Source organism: Solanum pennellii, chromosome 12 (genome assembly GCF_001406875.1).
Source record: "Solanum pennellii chromosome 12, SPENNV200".
Taxonomy (NCBI): Eukaryota; Viridiplantae; Streptophyta; class Magnoliopsida; order Solanales; family Solanaceae; genus Solanum; species Solanum pennellii.
In genome coordinates, this window is record NC_028648.1 from 60,601,866 (window position 1) to 60,621,112 (window position 19,247).

General features: G+C 29.1%; 1 protein-coding gene across 1 annotated transcript; it reads right to left on the minus strand.

Moving 5' to 3' along the window:
- Positions 1 to 1,103: 1,103 nt before the first annotated feature.
- On the minus strand, positions 1,104 to 4,162 carry LOC107006868 (transcription factor MYB12-like). Its single transcript, XM_015205385.2, has 3 exons — positions 3,934 to 4,162; positions 2,763 to 2,892; positions 1,104 to 1,749 (listed from the first exon to the last, which is right to left on the minus strand). The coding sequence occupies exons 1-3, from the start codon at positions 4,064 to 4,066 to the stop codon at positions 1,131 to 1,133; spliced, it is 882 nt and encodes a 293-aa protein (XP_015060871.1). The 5' UTR covers positions 4,067 to 4,162; the 3' UTR covers positions 1,104 to 1,130.
- Positions 4,163 to 19,247: the final 15,085 nt, after the last annotated feature.

A 19,247-nucleotide genomic window follows, 5' to 3' on the forward strand; every position in this document is an offset into this window, starting at 1 on the left:
AAAAAAAAAGAAGAGAAATTAAGAAATAAGCAAAATGTTGAAAGAATAATAAAAAATAATAATGTATAAAAACTTGACATGCTTCTAAAATTGGATGGTTTTAAATATGTTAATATAAATCAAAGAATGAGGGTAAATACATTTGTCTTAATAATACAATATTCATAAATTAGTTTAAGTCATGAATGTCCATAAAGCGACCGTGCTAGAACCACGGGATCGAGGGGTGCCTAATACCTTCCCTTCGTTCAACAGAATTCCTTACCCGATTTTTGATTTCGCAGACCATAAAATAACGAGTCAACTTCCTTTTGATTAGGGATGTAAATAAGGTGACTTGGAACACCGTAACTCAATTCCAAGTGGCGACTCTAAAAAAAATAAAATCCCTTAATCAATAACGTCACTTAAATTGGAAAAACCCTTACGCCGCCGCGCGAAAAAGGGGTGTGACAATGATGGTAAAATGACTTTTCTTAGAGTATATGAGAATTTTTTCCAATTTCACTTTTCATTTTCTTTTCCATTAACTCTTGCTATACCCAATATATATAATATTTATGTACAAATAAAAAGAGTATATTATTAGTCTTAATGGTTTATCAGTTTACCCAATAGCCTAATATTAAAAATCAATACCAAATCAATAATATTAAAAATCTGTTAACTCAATAATCCAATAAAACCAATAATATTTTTTATTCGATTCGATTACATGCTCCTAATTTACATAGATTAGCTGACATCTTGAATAACACACACGCTATATATCTTTAGTTTATACACAAAAAATAATTAATATTATATTTAGAGAAATAATAAGTGGCTCACGAGGAATGAAAAGATAATATGCTTTATGTAAGTTTTAGTAGACAGAAACATATATTCTTTATATAGCAAAAGCTAATAAATATTTAGTAAAATAATTAAAATATGCGCAAATTTATTTAGACATCACCATTATTATTTAAAAAATGCAAGCACATTATTTTCTTTTACCTTTATTTAAAAAAATTGAAAACACGCCGGCTCAAGCACAAGTCACGACCTTTATTTAAAAAATAAAGACAATTTTTATTTTTATCCATATATATACATAATTTGAGTGAAAATTAATGAGTATACATATATTAAGACAAAAGCCAAGCTACCAAATCACTATTCATGGGATCAATATTTGACACATTGTTATTCTCTATTTCATTATTCAACATTTCATCTAAATATTCCCAATCCCAACCATCAAGGGTACCATGATTATCCACATTTAATATTTCATTATTATTGTTATTGTTATTGTTATTTTCGATTATTTCAAAATTTTCTCCTTCGTCACTCCATAAACATTTGAAAATGAAATCTTGGTCCAACTTTGCATCTTCATCGTCCATTAGCATAATATCGTCATGCCATAACGTTTGATCATCGTTATGATCGAACTCCATGGCATTATTATCGCCAATCGGAACAGTATTTATGGTTTCTTTCTCTATATTTGGCGTTGATGATGTAGTGTGAACTATAGTTTCACTTATGAAATTTGAACCGCTAATTTTTGTTTTTCCTTTGTGTCTTTGTTTGATAATTTGTTGTTGTTTTCCTTTTTTGGCTAATTCGACAACCGCTTGTGGCAACTCTTCGTCACTTGGAATCCTCAAGCTTTCTACTTTTCGGCACAAACGAGAATTCCAATAATTTTTTATCTCGTTATCTGTTCTATGTGGTAAATATTCTGCTATTAGAGACCACCTGCAAATTAAACATTTTTTTATTAATTTTTTATCACTACGATACAATAAAAAAAGGAAAAAAGGACAAATATATCTTCGAACTATCAAATATGGTATGCAGATATCTTTTGTCATACTTTTGAGACATTGGTGCTCTTGCCGTCCACTGTCATATAGGGACTCATAACACAATCTTATCCATCGATCCGATGTTGGGTCGGTGGATAAGATTACGACACGTGTACGTCCGTTAGTATAAAGGGTATATATGCTCTAGTTTTTGAACGACAGGGGTACCAACGTCCCTAAAGTATGACGAAGGGTATCTGCATGCCATTTTACGATAGTTCGGAGTATATTTATCTTTTTTTCCCATTAAAATATATATATATATATATATATATATATATATATATATGTATATGTGTATATATATATATATTATGTAGTGTATGGACTAATAATGTAGAATAAATTCATACAACTATGTCATTTATAGGTAATTACCGTTAAAATATTTATACAATTAAGTCATTTACAGGTAATTACAGTTAAATAATCAAGATAAGCATTACGAATAACATGATTAACGTGGTAACTAGTCTATTATTATTATATATAAAATTACATTTTAATAGTGTAAAAAAACATTCATACTATCGAGGTATATAATCTAAATTTAAAAAAATATAAAATATAAAATTTAACTTTTATACACTCACCATATAAAATACTTTTGTCGCTCTTGAATTAGTTAATACATAATTACTAAGAACAATTCATGATAAATAAAAATATTTACTATAAAAATTACATAAATAATGTAAAAAGTTTTTACGCTTTTAGCGTTTGAAAAGGGTATGTATGGCCAAAAAGAAAATAAATATGTTTTTTCTGAAACAAAATAAGTGATTTTGTCTTACTAATGATATTTGATAGGTAAATTAAAAGAATTATTTTAAAAATATTTATTCATAATATATATTCCAACGATTTAAAGATTTTATGATATTTATAAATAAATATCTATACCTGTTACCCAAAGTTGCACGCAACTTGATGATTATAGCTTCTTCCTCAGAAGTTATGTTACCTCTCTTCAAATCACTCTTTAAATAATTAATCCATCTTAATCTGCAACTCTTTCCACATCTTAATAACCCTATTAAACAATTAAAAAAAAACATTAATTATTTATTTTCTCTTTTATATCAAGCGGATGAATGCATAATTCATAATTCAGTAAATAAAAATGTATATTAATTTTCAACAATTCAGACCTAGAAAGGACGTACGATTTTAGTCGGACTAAGACTCAAACCTTATATCTATATTAAGAAATTTACTAAGAATATTTAAAAACTAAATTCAAACTTTAACGTACCGACAATTGATATGAGTATTATAAAATTTAGAATTCATAAAGTTCAAATGTTAGTTCTACTCGCTGAGAACCCAACAATTAGAATCCAACAAGGGCACATTTGAAAAGTCATCCTGATAATTGAATTTATTTTTTTAGATTTAGATTTGATAGATTATTTTTTGTCAATTGTTTATAATTTTGTGATATTATATTTATAATATTTTATATTTTTTTTTCTAAAACATGCATTTCATGATGTTCAAAGAAATTCTATACTTTTAATTTTTATGATTAATATAATTAAGATATATTAAATTGAAAAATATGAACCATTTTTGTAATATTAGTTAAGAAAATAAGTTTATTAATTAATATATTTTCAAAGTTCTCTCTCTCTATTGAATATTTTAATTTCATTTTTTAACTGGGACAAACAAACATGCTAGTGTATTTCTATTAATTACATCAATTTCAATTATCAAATGACTTTTCATATAATAAAAAGTACTATATTTTCCGTCCAATAATACTTATCTATTTTATAAAGTCCATGGATAATTTTACACTTAGCTCCTAATTATCCTTATTATTAATTCTAGTCATTTCCCTATTACATTTTTTAAGACTATATTTATTATGTTCAAAGGGTGATATAGTAAAATTATCCTTCTATTTATAATTTCTTAAGAGGTGTGTCAAGTCAATAGTGGACAACTATTGTTAGACAGAGGAAGTAGGTAGTAAATAAAATGTACTCTCTTATTCGGTAATAATTTTTTAAACTTTCAGATGAGATGATTATGCGTTAACTATATGTATATAACAATACATTTTTACCAGCATTTTTTGGTAATGTCCTCCAAGAGCCTTCACCATTAGCTTGAATATAGTTTGTGAGTCTTTCATCTTCTTCTATTGTCCATCTCCCTCTCTTGAGACCTACTTTCTCACAACAAGGTGTTCTTACCATTTCTATTTTCTAGTATATATATGATTTATGAACTATGCACTACAGTTTTTGGGATATTTCCAAATGAAAAATGGAGAAATTAAAGTGCAAATGAACCTTAAACATGAATGTCAATAAATAGATAGACCACACAAGTAATATTCACTCCCACCACCTACCTCTCAATCTCTTGTTTAATGTCATGGCGTAGCTAATTTGGACGTATACTTCTTTTTTGTGACGTGAGTCTGAAAAGTTCTTCTTTATCTTACAAAAATAAATATATATAAATTTTGTATGTATTTTATCTTCTCCGGACTTCATTTGTGAGATTAAAGTAATGAATATGTTGTGCGTTGTTGCTAATTTGGACATATGTATGTATCTTGATGTATATATGTGGAGTCCGGAGCCTAAAAGGTACAAAATATTAAAAAAAATTCTGAAACGGTACATAAAATTTTATATTAACCAGAACGGCAAAATCACTAGAACAACAGCAATTTACTCTACCGAAAAAAACAAAATCGCTGTCACTGCAGCGATTTTGCAAAATGTGAATTTTTTTTTTAAAAAATGAAATCGCTACCTAGGCAGCGATTTTCAATTTTTGTAAAAAAAAATATAATTCTTTTTTTTTTAATATGGAAAATCGCTGCCTAGGCAGCGATTTTTTTTTTTTAAAAAATTCTTAAAAAAATATTTAATTTTTTTTAAAATATGGAAATCGCTGTCTAGGCAGCGATTTTCAAAAAAAAAAAAAATTTAAATCGCTGCCTAGGCAGTGATTTTATATATAAAAAAAATCTTTTTTAAAATATGGAAATCGCTGCCTAGGCAGCGATTTTATAAAAAAAAAGTTTTTTTTTTAAATATGGAAATCGCTGCTTAGGCAGCGATTTAAAAAAAAAAAACTAAAAAAAAATTTATAATTTTTTTTTATATATGTTTTTGAAATTCAAATATATAGCTTATAAGAAAATATGCATTATTTAAAAAAAATTAAGAATAAGTAAGGTAACAAAAATATTTTCTTTCTAAAAAAGATATTATATTGAATTTAAATATAAATGATGTTTGAGTTCAAATAGAATTCTAAATTCAAATTATTAGAAAAAAATTTATAAAATCGCTGCCTCTAGGCAGTGATTTAAAATTTTTTAATTTTTTTTTTGAAGGCAGCAATTTTCATATTAAAAAAAAGTATTTTTTACAAAATCACTGCCTAGGTAGGAATTTCAATTTTTTTTTAAAAAAAAATCACATTTTGCAAAATCGCTGCAGTGGCAGCGATTTTGCTTTTTCCGGTGGAGTAAATCACTGTTGTTCCAGCGATTTTGCCGTTTTGATTAATATAAAATTTTATATATCGTTTTGGAATTTTTGTTAATATTTTATACCCTTTAGGTTCCGGACTCTATATATGTGCTTATGTACAATTACAACAGATAAAACAGTATAATTGACGCTATATTTTATTTAACAATAATAATAAATATGAATATTTTGTAACCACTTGCATTCTCTCTATAGATATATATATATGCTAAAAATTTTATAAAAATCCTTAAAGAAAAAGACCTAAAATTTAAATTGAAAAACTAAACTTCACCGTACTTATATATAGAACCAAAAAAACAAAATTTGGAGACACATTGGCCTGACTTTCAAGAAAATGAAGAAGAATTAACAACATCACTTAGTTTTTCTAAAGTTGTGGCTTAATTAGAGTAGGTAAAAATTTCACATTGATTGGAGAATGGATTGATATTCTCTTTATATGGACCTGGACAATTCTTCTCTCATAAATTATCTTTTAAGATAGAATTAAGTCCAAGTGTCATATCTTACATGGTATTAAAGTTAGTTCTATTCCTGTTTGGACTCTCGATCCATGCTCCAATCGAATCTGAGCGTGAATGGAGTGTTATAGTGGATAAAAAATCTCACATTTTTGTAAAATGGACTGATCGTCTCCTGGACTTGGGTAATCCTCTACTCTTTTAACTAAAAAAGAGAGTATATATCTAGTGACATTTCCACTTTTAATTAACATGATCGAACACACTATTAACAATAGATGCGGGTTCGATAAAATTTAGTAATTTTATTTTAGATCTTTAATGTATGTTAGAAAGATTTATTATTTTTGCTAATTTAGAAGTTCAGAACCACTAGAATACTCCAAAAATTCCTAACATGATAATTCATAGCATAAACAAGTTTAATATTATTTTGTATCATATGTAATAAAACTAGGGGTGGTTTGGTAGGGAGTGTAGGAGAAATAATCATGGTTTATGTATGATATTATTTAATATTATATTTAATAGAAAGCGAGCCTTTGTATAATTAATACATTGATTAGTTACACATTTTACATGATATTATATGATGTATTAATAATATTTTTTAATCGAAGATATTAGTAATATATAAAATTTAATATCATGAGATAAGTCTATGTAAATATAAAATATTCCTCGAATTATTTTAATTACTCCAATATCCATGGGAGTATTTTATTTGTTTTCTTAGTTTTATAGTTTATATTTGTACTAGTAATTTATTTAAATAAATTACTTTATAAATAATTTAGAGAGTACTGTTATTTATTACGAAATAAATTTAATACAATATTTGGAACGTGAACTATTTAATATTACTACTTAAAAATAAAAATAAGCCATACATATTATTAATTCTTAAATTTATACACTAGTAATACCGACGCGGCCAATGTTGAATCACTCGTACAACTTTTCTTTTCCATAAATAATCACGAGTTGAGTCATTAATTGTAGTTATAATTCCTTTTGTCTTGAAGTGAAACACGTAACTTTCTACTTTAATATTTTATTTATTTCGTCTATTTTAATAATATCTTTTAAATTTTAAAATTTAAATAAATTTATATTAAATAATAAATATGTGTATATATTTTAAACGTTTTTAATTATTAAATATTATAATTTTAAAATATAAACTTTTTAAATTTTTTTTATATCAAATCAAATGATACATCAAAATCGTAAAAATCAATAGCGTTTTATATGTATGGAGATGGATAAGACCACGTAGTAGAGTAAGTCGTGGGTTGATCACCTTCGAGTGGTGAGTTTAAGGGGCTCCATCTCCCACGTTGTTTGTTCCTAGTACAACCATTACTAGTTAATGTTTATGTCATTCAAAACAATAACTCAATAATTGCATCACTATTTACTATTAGTCTCAAAATAAAAAAAATTTGATATTTGATATTTATATTTGTATTTGTATTATACATAAGTGGTTGAATCATTTCGAAATAAGTGAATATTCTCTAGTATAATATTTGTAAACAAGGTTAAAACATTGTCGTAGAAAATTAATTTTGTCGGAAACTTGTACTATATAAATAAGATAATACAAGTTTTTGCTTATAGAGAGGTTATTGAATCACTTTCAAATAAGAAAGTATTCTACTATTTAGTGATAGTTAAGTTGTAACGATCTATTCTGTCATAATTAAAAATAATTATCTTGAAGGTATTGTCACAATCCAACACTTTGGGACCTGAGTCATGTGAACGCATATGCTAACACCTAGATAAGAGAAATTTTACTAGTCAAACAGAGTTAAAACATGCTGAAAATAATGATTTACTACAAAACTCTTCAACCTTAAGAAGAACAAACTTTAGTAAAAGACTTAAAAATAACTCCAAGAAACTTGTCTAAATAAGTATACGAGCGACTAAGAGAATATAATTTTATACATAAAAATGAAACATAATTCCATCACGAGAAAGAAAGAGTAGAAGCTGTCGGAGATTATCATCGTCTTCTCCTAGAAGACATCACCAAATTCATGTAACCAGATGATTATATAGAGTAGAAGCCGTCGGAGATTATCATCGTCATCTCCTAGAAGACATCACCAAATTCATGTAACCAGATGATTATACCAAGTGATATAGCAAGAGGCCGGCAGGGTGTTACTTTATCTTATGATTAATTTATCATTTGCGTGTTATAACCAATTTTATGGTTGAGATTCTCCTATATAAGGATTTAGGATTCAACTTTTTCCTAATTTAAATCAATTTAATAGTTCACTCAATCACTTTATATGGAATTTTGAATTGATGTAATGAAGAATTAATAGGGATATTTTATAATTTCTAAGAAGTGGACAAAATATTATTACTATCTCCATCTCATATTAGATAAACACTTTCTATTTTATATGATAATTAAGAAATTATTACTAAATTGATCAACTCACTAGTTAACTCTTTCTTAATGTTAGTTAGCCTCTAAAAAAAATATTAGATCAAAATTTGTTTAAATATTCAAACATCGTATATATTATAGAAGTAAAATATCAAAAATAGTAATCAAATAATATATAATAAATATTTTAAATAAAATTTCTAATTATTCATCTAGATTTAATGTGGGACAGAGGGAGTAATTCATAACTTCTCTCTTCTCATCAGAGATCTAATTAATGTTTCCATCAACTTATGGGTACATCTTGAACTTTAATGAATTTATTGCAACGGGGACTTGTGTTGTTCCAACTTGTGAGGTACTATAATGACATAAAATTTAACTTATTCATATTTTGTTTGTATTATTGCTATTTATTACATATTCCTATTTCCTATTTTATTTGTTCATATTTTTTAAAATTTTTTTTTTAAATATTTGTCCATTTTAACAAATCAAGAAAGGATAATAATTTTTTTCTTAATATGCTCTTAATTAATTCTAGAAAATTTCTAGTACTACTAAGTTGCAATGCATGCTTTTTGAAACCAGAAAATACATTTATTATACTTTGAGAGTTGCATAGTCTTTTAAGTTAAAGGTAAAATTGTAACTAACCTATGATAATAATTGGTGTCTTAATATATGCGTCACTTCTAAAGTGGAAAACTAAATAGGGACAGAGGAAGTATCTTTTGTGTTTTATTTATATGTTATTTTTTTTATTTTGCACTTACATTAAAAATGATGTAACTTTCTCCTCTATTCTTATTTAATTTTTTTAAAATTAAACTTTTCAGTCAATGAATATAAAATAATTTATTTTAATTAATAAATTTAACCAATGAACATAAATTATTTACTTAACTTTTCTAAGTTGGTCAAATGTATATTTTTAATGGTAACAACTCACAAGGATAAAAAAAAAAAGAACAATATGTTAATTTATGCATTGATTTTATGAAATGATAAATATCATGGAGTAACTATTTATAAAAAGTAAAGTGTTAAATGATCAGAAAATTTTAAAAACTATAATATTTTTTTTATTTTAAAATAAACAGATCTTTTTTCCATTTTTAGTTAAAAAGTAGTAAAGTTAAAAGGGTAAAAATGTTTTAAAAGGTAAAATAACATTAAAAAAATATAATTCTGGAAAAATTTTCTAGCTAAAAAGATTTTTTCTTATAAAAAAGGATGATATCTAAAATGGGATTGAGAGAGTACTTCCTTCGTCCAACAATAATGTTTACTATACTATTTTGGGATGTTCAACTTAGATCCCGTTTAAATTGACTTTAAAAAGTATTTTTTAAGTAAAAAAAGAAAAAGTCAAATGGAAATGACTTTTAAGGCAAAAAATAAAAAGTAGGGGGAGAGATATTTTTGATTTTTTTACTTAGAGATAAATATTAAAAAAACACACTTAAACAATTATTTTTTTGACCTTCATATCAAACTGTTGAAAGTGTGATTTGCATATATATATAAACTATCACTTATAAGTAGAGCCGTTAATATGGGCTAGATCCATTGGACCGGTCTGACCTAACCCGAAATTTAATAGGGTTGGGCTAAGATTTTTGAAGCCCATTTAAGAAAAGTGTTTTTTAGCCTGGCCTGAACAAGCCTGCTGATTTGTGGGGCTTGAAAAATATAGGTAGAGCCGATCCGTGGGCCAATAAAAATTAATTAAAAAAGTATAATATAACATTAAAATTTAAAATTAAAGAGAGTCCAAACTCAAAACAATTAGGTTAATATTTCTATTTAGATATTTATACTTTTACTCTAAAAAAAATTAATAAATATTATAAAGATAATTTTATTTGTGGATTTGATTAACAAGTAGTAACATTAACATCATGTAATATTATTTTTTCAGTATTTATGATAACATTTTAAAATTATAATGTATAATTTAATTGAATAACTATAAAAATATATATAATTTTTTAAAAAGTGGTCTGACCCGGCAAGCATGTAGCCCACGTACTTGTAGGTTGGACCAATCGCTTTTTGGCCTACGCCAAAAATGAGCTAGCCCGTCCTGACCATAAAATATCAAAGCCTGTATGGATTAGCCAAGATGGGTGAGCTAGCCCATATTGACAGCTCTACTTATTAGTTTGAGAAACACACCTCAATGGTGTGTGTAATGCACACTCTCTCTTTTATTTGAAAAAACCTTAACACATGACATTTCACATGGATAAAATATTCCACCTTGACGAAAATTAAATAATAAATTATTTATATTAATTAAAAATTAAAGATTGAATAATAACCAAAAAAATGTATTTTTTAAATTTTTTTAACTAATATTAATAATTTGTTTAATTTTTGTGAAGATGAAATGTTCTATCCATGTGCGGTGTGATGTGACACTATGATGAGATTGATATAAAAGAGAGATGTGTGTTTCTCAAACTAATAAGTGATAGTTTAAATATGAAAATCAACAAAGGGGATAATTTAGGTGCGTTTTTTCACTTGTCCCTTTAACTTATTTTAAGTCATTTTAAACTTGTTTTGAGTCCTTTTTTTACCATGCCAAAACACTTCCTAACTTATTTTAATTTTTTTTATATATTTTCTAAACACTTCCAGAAATCACAAATTTACAACAATTTCTAATTCTTTAAAAATCCACAACAATCTAGATACTTTTATCTCCTAACTATCAAATAAGAACCTAGAATTTCTAGTCATATCTGAGATAAAAATCCAACATACTACAAAAGATCATTGTAGAAGTTTTCCTAAAAAAATCTAGGGATTTTTGTAGTTTCAAAAAATCAACTTTGTTATTTCACACTTTTCCTTTAAGTGATTTTTTGAAAACTATCCCAAGCTTATTGTGGAATAAATCAATCGAAGTTCTGAGCATTTCTTGGTGAAGATCTTAACAGTTTTCTTGGACCTCTTAGTTCATCCAATCGTGAAGGTTTTTCTATAATTATTTATAAGTTCATCTAATGATGAAGGTATTTCTGTATTTGTTTTGTCGAGCAAGGAAAAAAGATTACGTATTGATAAAATATATCTCTCCATAGCACACTAGCTTAGTAATATTTTTATATGGTCTTTTCAAATAATGTAAATTATCTCCTCCTTGTTGAGTTTCATATTGTTGAGTTCTTAGTCTCCTGCTTTTTCTTAATTTCTCGACAGTTGCACTGTATGGAGAAACATCTGCTATGAGAGAGTTTGAAACTTTATTGCTCAAGATTTTAAGACATGCTTCTTTTAATGCAACTAAACAATATTGAGAGAACTCATTAATATTGCCTCCACATCTAAAGTCGAGCAGTGATTGACCCTGATGTGTGTAACACCTCTAAAACGAATTAGGTGAAATTAGAGTCTAACACGTGTGTCATGACGTTTTAAAGTCCTAAAATGGTTTATAATGGTGTTTTGAGGCAGTGTCTAAATTTTGGTGATGTTTGGAGGTAAAACGTCCAAGAACGTCAATGACGTTCAAAAGATTTGCCTTGAGACATGCTTGTATGTTTTAGGTGTGCCTTTGCATATTTTACGTGTTCGTTTTTGTTGAAATTGATGTAAGGTTCCTAACTTATATACGAGTGTATTTGAGTTGCAAACGTCCGGGCACGACTCCCCACGGACCAACTTAAGGGTCTTTGAGGAGGACCCAACTTGTGACCAAAACTGTCAAAAAACAGTCTTAACCAATGAGGGGCAATCAATGGACAGTAGGTCCATCAACGCCCTGTCGTTCGGGGCGTAAGTTGACTGGGGAGCTTGAGCTCCCATTGGTGATTGCTTCTGACCCAAATCACGGACCAGCAGGATGGTTGGCAGGTCGATCTACGAGGCATCGACTGGAACCGTCGATGGTGACCTGCAGAATTTTCTACAGAGTCTTGGCCAAGCCTTGGGTATTTTAGGTAATTCACTTAATGTTTTCTTAAGGGTATTTTGGGTATTTTAAGAGGTTTTATAAGTCTAGAACCCCCAAGTCAAGTCATTATTCAAAAATCAAATCCCAAATCCAAAAAAGAAATCTCTAGAACACCATTGAAGCTTGAAGGGATCTTGGAGCTTGGAGCTTGGTTTCTCCATCAATTCTCATTCAATTTCGTGGCTAATCATCACATAAGGTATGATTTTCATCCTTGAATCTCTTTTCTTAAAGGAGTCAATCTTCAAGGTGAATTCTAAGATATTTTCAAAAGATAAAATGTCATATTTTTGTTATATAGCCATGTGTTCTTGCATTAAATGTTTTGAATCAATGAATTATGATTGAATTGATGTTAACTTGATAATTTATACTAAAAACTCCATAAATTCATGCAAACCATGATTTCCTTATTTTGACTCTTATTTTGACTATATTATAGGTGATTTGATCATGTCTCAATTGTATTGATTTCTTGTCTACTTTGATTGATACTATTAAGTTAAGTAAGAAGCATGTTAGAATTGTATGTAGGCTGTCCTAAATTGATGATTCATATTGTATTATCTTGGATCATTTGATATTGTGATTATTAGGTTGAATTGGTGATTATGGCTATTGGTAAGAGCCTTTGAGGATTGAGTTGGTTGAATTGGCTATGGATTGGAGTTGTTGAGATTGGATTGGTGGTATGTTGACCTAACCTTCTCTATATTAATTAGAATAGGTCTTTAATTGTGATGATTGGTATGGTCCACTTATGATGACAGTGTTTATGTGTTATACTTGTGATAATGTGGCCTTGTCGTCATTACTTTATGAATTGTGAAAGAATGTGGTCTCGTCGGCGTTATTTTATGAATTATGATATTATCATGTTATAACTTGGATATGTGAGTATTGTGAAGGTCTATATGACTAATGTATATGTGAAGTCAAAGTATGTGTTCTTCTAAGTGATTATATGTGATCATGATAGGCTATAGTGATACCTTATATGTGTATACTTGATGTTGAAGTGTGAATATTCCTAGTTGACTATATGAGTCTTGTGATAGATTAAAGTGGTGTTTCTATAGAAGTGTGTAGGGTGACTTGCAAGTATACTTAGTTGACCATATGTGCTACTTGAATAATATGGTACATGTAATAAGATGATACTGAAGTGTGTCTTGTTTTGGTAGACCTATGTCCCGTACTTGATACATGAAGAATGCGAATATGAATCCTTGACATAGTAGGCTAAAACACCTTCGTCATGAAAGTATATGTATGATTAAAATATGATCTTAAGCATAGTTAAGAGGGTCATTTATGTGGAACCTTCTAGAAATGAGGTTATCATATCCTTGAAGTTGAAAGTCGTAATGGTATCTTTCTTGAGTGAATGATGGACTTAGGGGTAGGTTGGCTGGAACGACATGAAACTATCCTTAAGAAAGTCATTGAGATATCCTATTTGACCATTGTGTGGCAGCCCTAGTGGACCCCCTTTGGTGAGGTGTATTATGATGTGGTTGCGATTTTTATATGGTACATATTCATATGCCTTTAGATTGAATTACTCTATGAGAACAAAGGCTAGCACCGAGAGAATATGCTTGGGGAGTGACTCTTCTTTAGATAAGACTAGAGTACAAAGAAACCCTTTAATATTCCTTAACCATATGCTTACATGGGATGTGTCCTAGTTCTACCATTGGCAAGTAGAACACCCTCCATTGGACCATCGGAGTAGGGTGGACTCTGGATTCCATATCTATCTAGTATGGTATATGTCGGTTATTGCTTATTCTCATCATGTGAGATACATTCTAGTATTCGATAGGTTTTACAATGTTTAGGTTGTGGAATGAGACGCTATATTGACATTGCACGAGTAGACTTTGAAGATGTCAGTGTGTAGGTTCCCTAGGTCTTTTCCAAGACCATTATGTGAAAGTCCTTAATTATTGAATGTATCCTAAATGACTTAATGAACATAGTGACTTAAGTTAAATGTATATAAATGGAAAAGTATTTATCTAGAGTAGCTTTAGGATTGCTTAGGTAAGCTTGGAGAGGGTGTATGTGCGGTCTCTTCATGTTCCACTTAGGTGAATCTTAGAGTAACTTTAGGCAGGGGGTTTAATTCAATATAGTGAATAATCTTATCTTAGGAATACTTAAGGATATCTTAGGTGTGTGTGAAAGGGTTGTATCGGCGGTCGCTTCATGTCTCACTCAAGTGAATCTTAGGAGGACCTTTGGTAGGAAAGTCTTATGCTTGTATGGTTTGAAGTGATGATATGCTATATTGTGTAACGTGACTATATGTGCTTATGTTGACTTGTAAGTGACTCTTATACTTGTCTTATGAAGTTTTCTACAAAAAGAACATGTTTTATACAAATATATCTTTAGCTTGGTTTTAATTGCATATCACCATACTTCGGGCATTATAATGTACAAATTTTATATATTTTGTCTATCTCTAAAGGTGTATGTGGCATTTGAGAGGCGTTGTTTGAATTGGAAGCTTGGATTAGTATTCATTCAAGCAAAGTTGGGGTATGTCCTCAATTGATTCAAGGACATCATTATGTTTAGTTTTCTTTGTTAAAAGTATTGTAATAGACTTAGATATTCGTGTGTCTAAGATGCTGACTTTGAGACTTAGCCTTTTCCTATGATTTTCTATAAAAAGAAATACTTTAAAGTATTACGATTTTCTGTGAAAATTTTTAATTCCGCACTACTTTTCATACATGTATGCAAAGAATGATGTCAAATGGCTTGTACAAGACCTCCGAGAGGTCAAGTACGTCGTGCCACAATTCGAGAGTGTCTCTTCTAGGGTATGATCTCGGTCGTGAAAATATGTCTGATGATAGATCAGAGACTTGAAATTTCTCTATATCTCCCTTAAAACATTCTTACAAAAATCATTATTGGTTTATATAATTTTAGACATCTTCTTTGATTTCTTTAATAATACCTACAATCTTCAAAAGTTTCTTGCTTCAAATTGATGACATTACTGTTTTGCTTCTCCACGTGATCGATTGTATTAGATTCTGAATCTCGATTCAGTCTCTTTTAAGATTTATGGAAATCATAACTTCTATTATTCGAGCCTGAGCTACTAAACATTTTCCCAAACCTTCTTCTTCTTCTTCAACAACCTTTTGAGTCATATTACTCTCTTGGATCGACAATATCATTTTATATATGTACTATTTTACCACACCAATTACATTTGAGAGACTTATACTTATTAGTAGACTCTCCCTTTTTTCTAGGTGATCTTGAATCACCTGAGGATAAAGTGTTGTTATTATTTTTTGAAGTTTCTCGAACATTTTCTTCTCTATCTTCGACGGATACACCAATGATTGTTTCCTATGACAACAACAAATTCTTAAGCAAATGAAATATTAAGGTTTTAAACCACAAATGACAATTCTTTTCATTCGTGCTTTAGAAATAGTCTCATCCAAATTCGATAAAAATATCTCAAAGCATTAACTTTCAAAAATACTTGGTGCGATAGAAAGATTGCTCTGAGTGGCGTTAGCCAATTCATTCTCTAGTATCTGCAACAAGTTTCATTCTTCTTCTTGAACAAAAGATCGAAGGTCCTTCATAGTTCATGAGCTGACTTACACCTTATAATATGATCAAATAAACTAGAGGATATTGACCTCTTTAAGACGAACTTCACCTTAACATTAACTTGTTTCCACTTCTTATATGTGATATTATTCTCCGATTCGTCGGAAGTAGGACTTGCGTTAATCTCATTAACAACATCCCATAAATCCTCTCACACAAGGTACAATTCTATACATGTCTTTCATACTTATAATTGAATTGATTCAATAATTTCATCACAGTCCAATAACATGATCGCTTAAATCTATCTATACACCAACCTATTCTTGAAAAATAAAATTCAAAAGCCAACGTATTGGTATGACTCTGATACCATGTAGAGAATAACAGAAGAAAAGTAGAATTGAGAAACCTTCTGCTAGCCGAAGATCCTTAACTAAGATCGAAAGATTTAATCAAAAACAGAGGAAACTAGAATACATGTGTATTTTGAATAAGAGAAATTTGTTATAGAAGAAAGCCTTTTATTTGGTTGCATACAAATGTATAAGATCATCCTCTATTTACGCTTAGCTATGGACGTACTAAACAATCTAGACTATTATATATATGATTTATGACAAATATCTAATTCTCTAAAAATCTACAAGAATAATTTAGATATTTTTATCTCCTAACTATCAAATAAGATCTGAAACTTCTAAATACAACTTTAAGGTAAATATCTAAGATACTATATTAAGTCATTCTAGAAGCTTTCCTAAAAATTTGGCATCTCTTTTAGAGTTTCACAAAATCAACTTTATTATTTCACAGTCATTAATTAAAAAGTTTGTCTTAACAAAAATTGTTGTTTCAATAATAATATTTTTTAACATTAATTTTCTTATAAGTAGATCAATTGATCAAAATCACATTACAATATTTTTTTTTATTCTTTTGATTTCTGATTTATAGTCTTTCAGAAAATTGTTTTGATAACATTCAAATGATACCATATTATTATGGACCATCTTCAAGTGGACATACTAACTACTATTTGTCTTATCAACAACTTTCTAGAGAATTAAGGGATATAGTCAACTTTTCAAAAATATAACAAAAATAATATAGTTGATGGTATACATTGTATAGGCCATATGAAAGTGTACATCGATTACCATCCATATATTTGTTGTTAAATTTAATACTTTGTTACTCAATTTTTTAAAATAAAAAAATGACAAATATACCCTCTAACTATCATAAATGGTATGCAAATATCCTCTATCATACTTTTGGGACATTGTTTCCCCTGCCGTCCAAAAACTAGAGCATATATATGCTTTATACTAACGGACATACATGTGTCACAATCTTATCCATCGGTCCGGCATTTATCAACGGATAAGATTGCGCCACGTATCCCTACATATGCTCTAAATTTTGGACGACAGGGGCACCAATATCGCAAAAATATGATGAAAGATATCTGCATACCATTTATAATTGTTCGAGAGTATATATATTTATCCTTTTTCCCTTTTAAAAAGGTCAGGTCTATATCCCCTCTTTTATCTGTATTTTATATTGATTGAATGGACAAATTATTTAGTCATAGTGACGTGACTCTTTTTATTTATGATCCATGAAATATAAAAAAAAAAATTAACTTAATAAGAATCTTTTGAATCTGTTATTTTTTCATACCAAAGAATAATTTGAGAACGGTCGAAAAAGGTCACATAAAGAATTTTTAAAAAATATTTAGAAAGTTAAACCTTTAATCATATCGTCACATATCATAAGCAAATTCAGTTAAAATGGTTCCCTAATCAAATATTGTATAAAATAATTTCAAAATCCTAATTAATCCTTAAAACGAGGAACATGCAATATATATATATACATATATATATATGTATGTATATGTATATCAGTTTCGAGTCTTTGTTTTTGTTTCGAATCCTAAACAACTCATCAATCATATTGAAATGGATAATTCCCTTATTTAGAGTGATTTTTAATTCTTGTTATTAAATTCAATAATTTTTAACTTTGCCTTTGAGCATTTAAGTTAAACAAAAAAAAAAAAGTGGCCAAAAATACATAGAAAATCAAATCAAAAAAAAAATAGTACTTCTTGTTCGGCATAAGTATAAATTTTCGTATCATAATATATCAAACATAATAAATTATGCCACTTAATACCTATAAAATTAATGCCGATGGAGGCATAGTTCATTTCAAAACGCACAAATTATGCCATAAACGACATAAATTGTACCAAGATATAAACAAAAACAAAAATAATGAAAGGGAAAGTATCGTTCCAAGCCCACAGGAGATTTAATCCCCTCACATATTTGTCAATGTTTGAATTAATTCGTCAAGGATAGAATAAAACACTAGATACAGTACTAACAAAATACAAAAATTTAGCTAACTCAACAAACGAAATATATCAAACGAGGCTTAATGTGTATTTCTAGAAACTTTTATTCAAAGAATAAGAGCAGAAATGCGAAGGTGTAAGGGTCCTGATCAAGTTACTGGACATAGTCATGGTGGCGTTGTTAGGATCGAATCCACACACACATACTTGATGAATGAAGAACACAATAACTTTTGAGAGAGAGATGAGAGATATAGAGAGAGAAAGAGAGAAACCAATATTTCGTGGTAACACCCCGTGGGTAAACTTCCACGGCGGTGGGGTATATATTAATTAATCAGAGAATATTCTGTTACAGAGAATGAATGGAGAATAAATAGTACAACCTAAAATTCGGGTGAACATTAATATATGACAGTACATCAAATATTAATCAGGCTCCACAACCTAACAATTCTCCCACTTGGAGACTAATTCAGTCATCCAAAAATACATTCTCAAAAAAAATTCTCTTCATCATCAACATCTTTACCGCACCGTGACATCTGTAGCAACAACTACAGAAGACCAACCGAGGTTTTGCATAACCCCAGTTTCCCAACATCAACACATTTCGTCAACATGTCTGACGGGTTCTTTGCATCCTCTATCTTCTCCAAGCACATATCACCATCCTCCACTGCCCTGGGAGTGAAATGGTACCGCCTTCTGGCTATCTGAGTAAAGAATCTTCTCGCTCTGCTTCTTGCCCAATTCCTCCAGATAATCTGCCAGTCATATCATCTCTTTCCCAGCTTCAGCTATTACCACATACTCAGCTTCAGTAGATGAAAGAGAAACACACTTCTGAAGCCTGGACATCCAACTCACTGCTGTTCCACCTATGGTGTAAATGTACCTGGATGTACTCTTGCTCGAGTCCACATCCCCACCAAGATCAGCATCCACAAAACCTTGTAGAGTCACCTTGCCTTTGCCAAAACAAAGTGAAGTACTGGATGTACCTCTCAGATATCTCAGAAGCCACTTCACAGCTTCCCAATGCTCTTTCC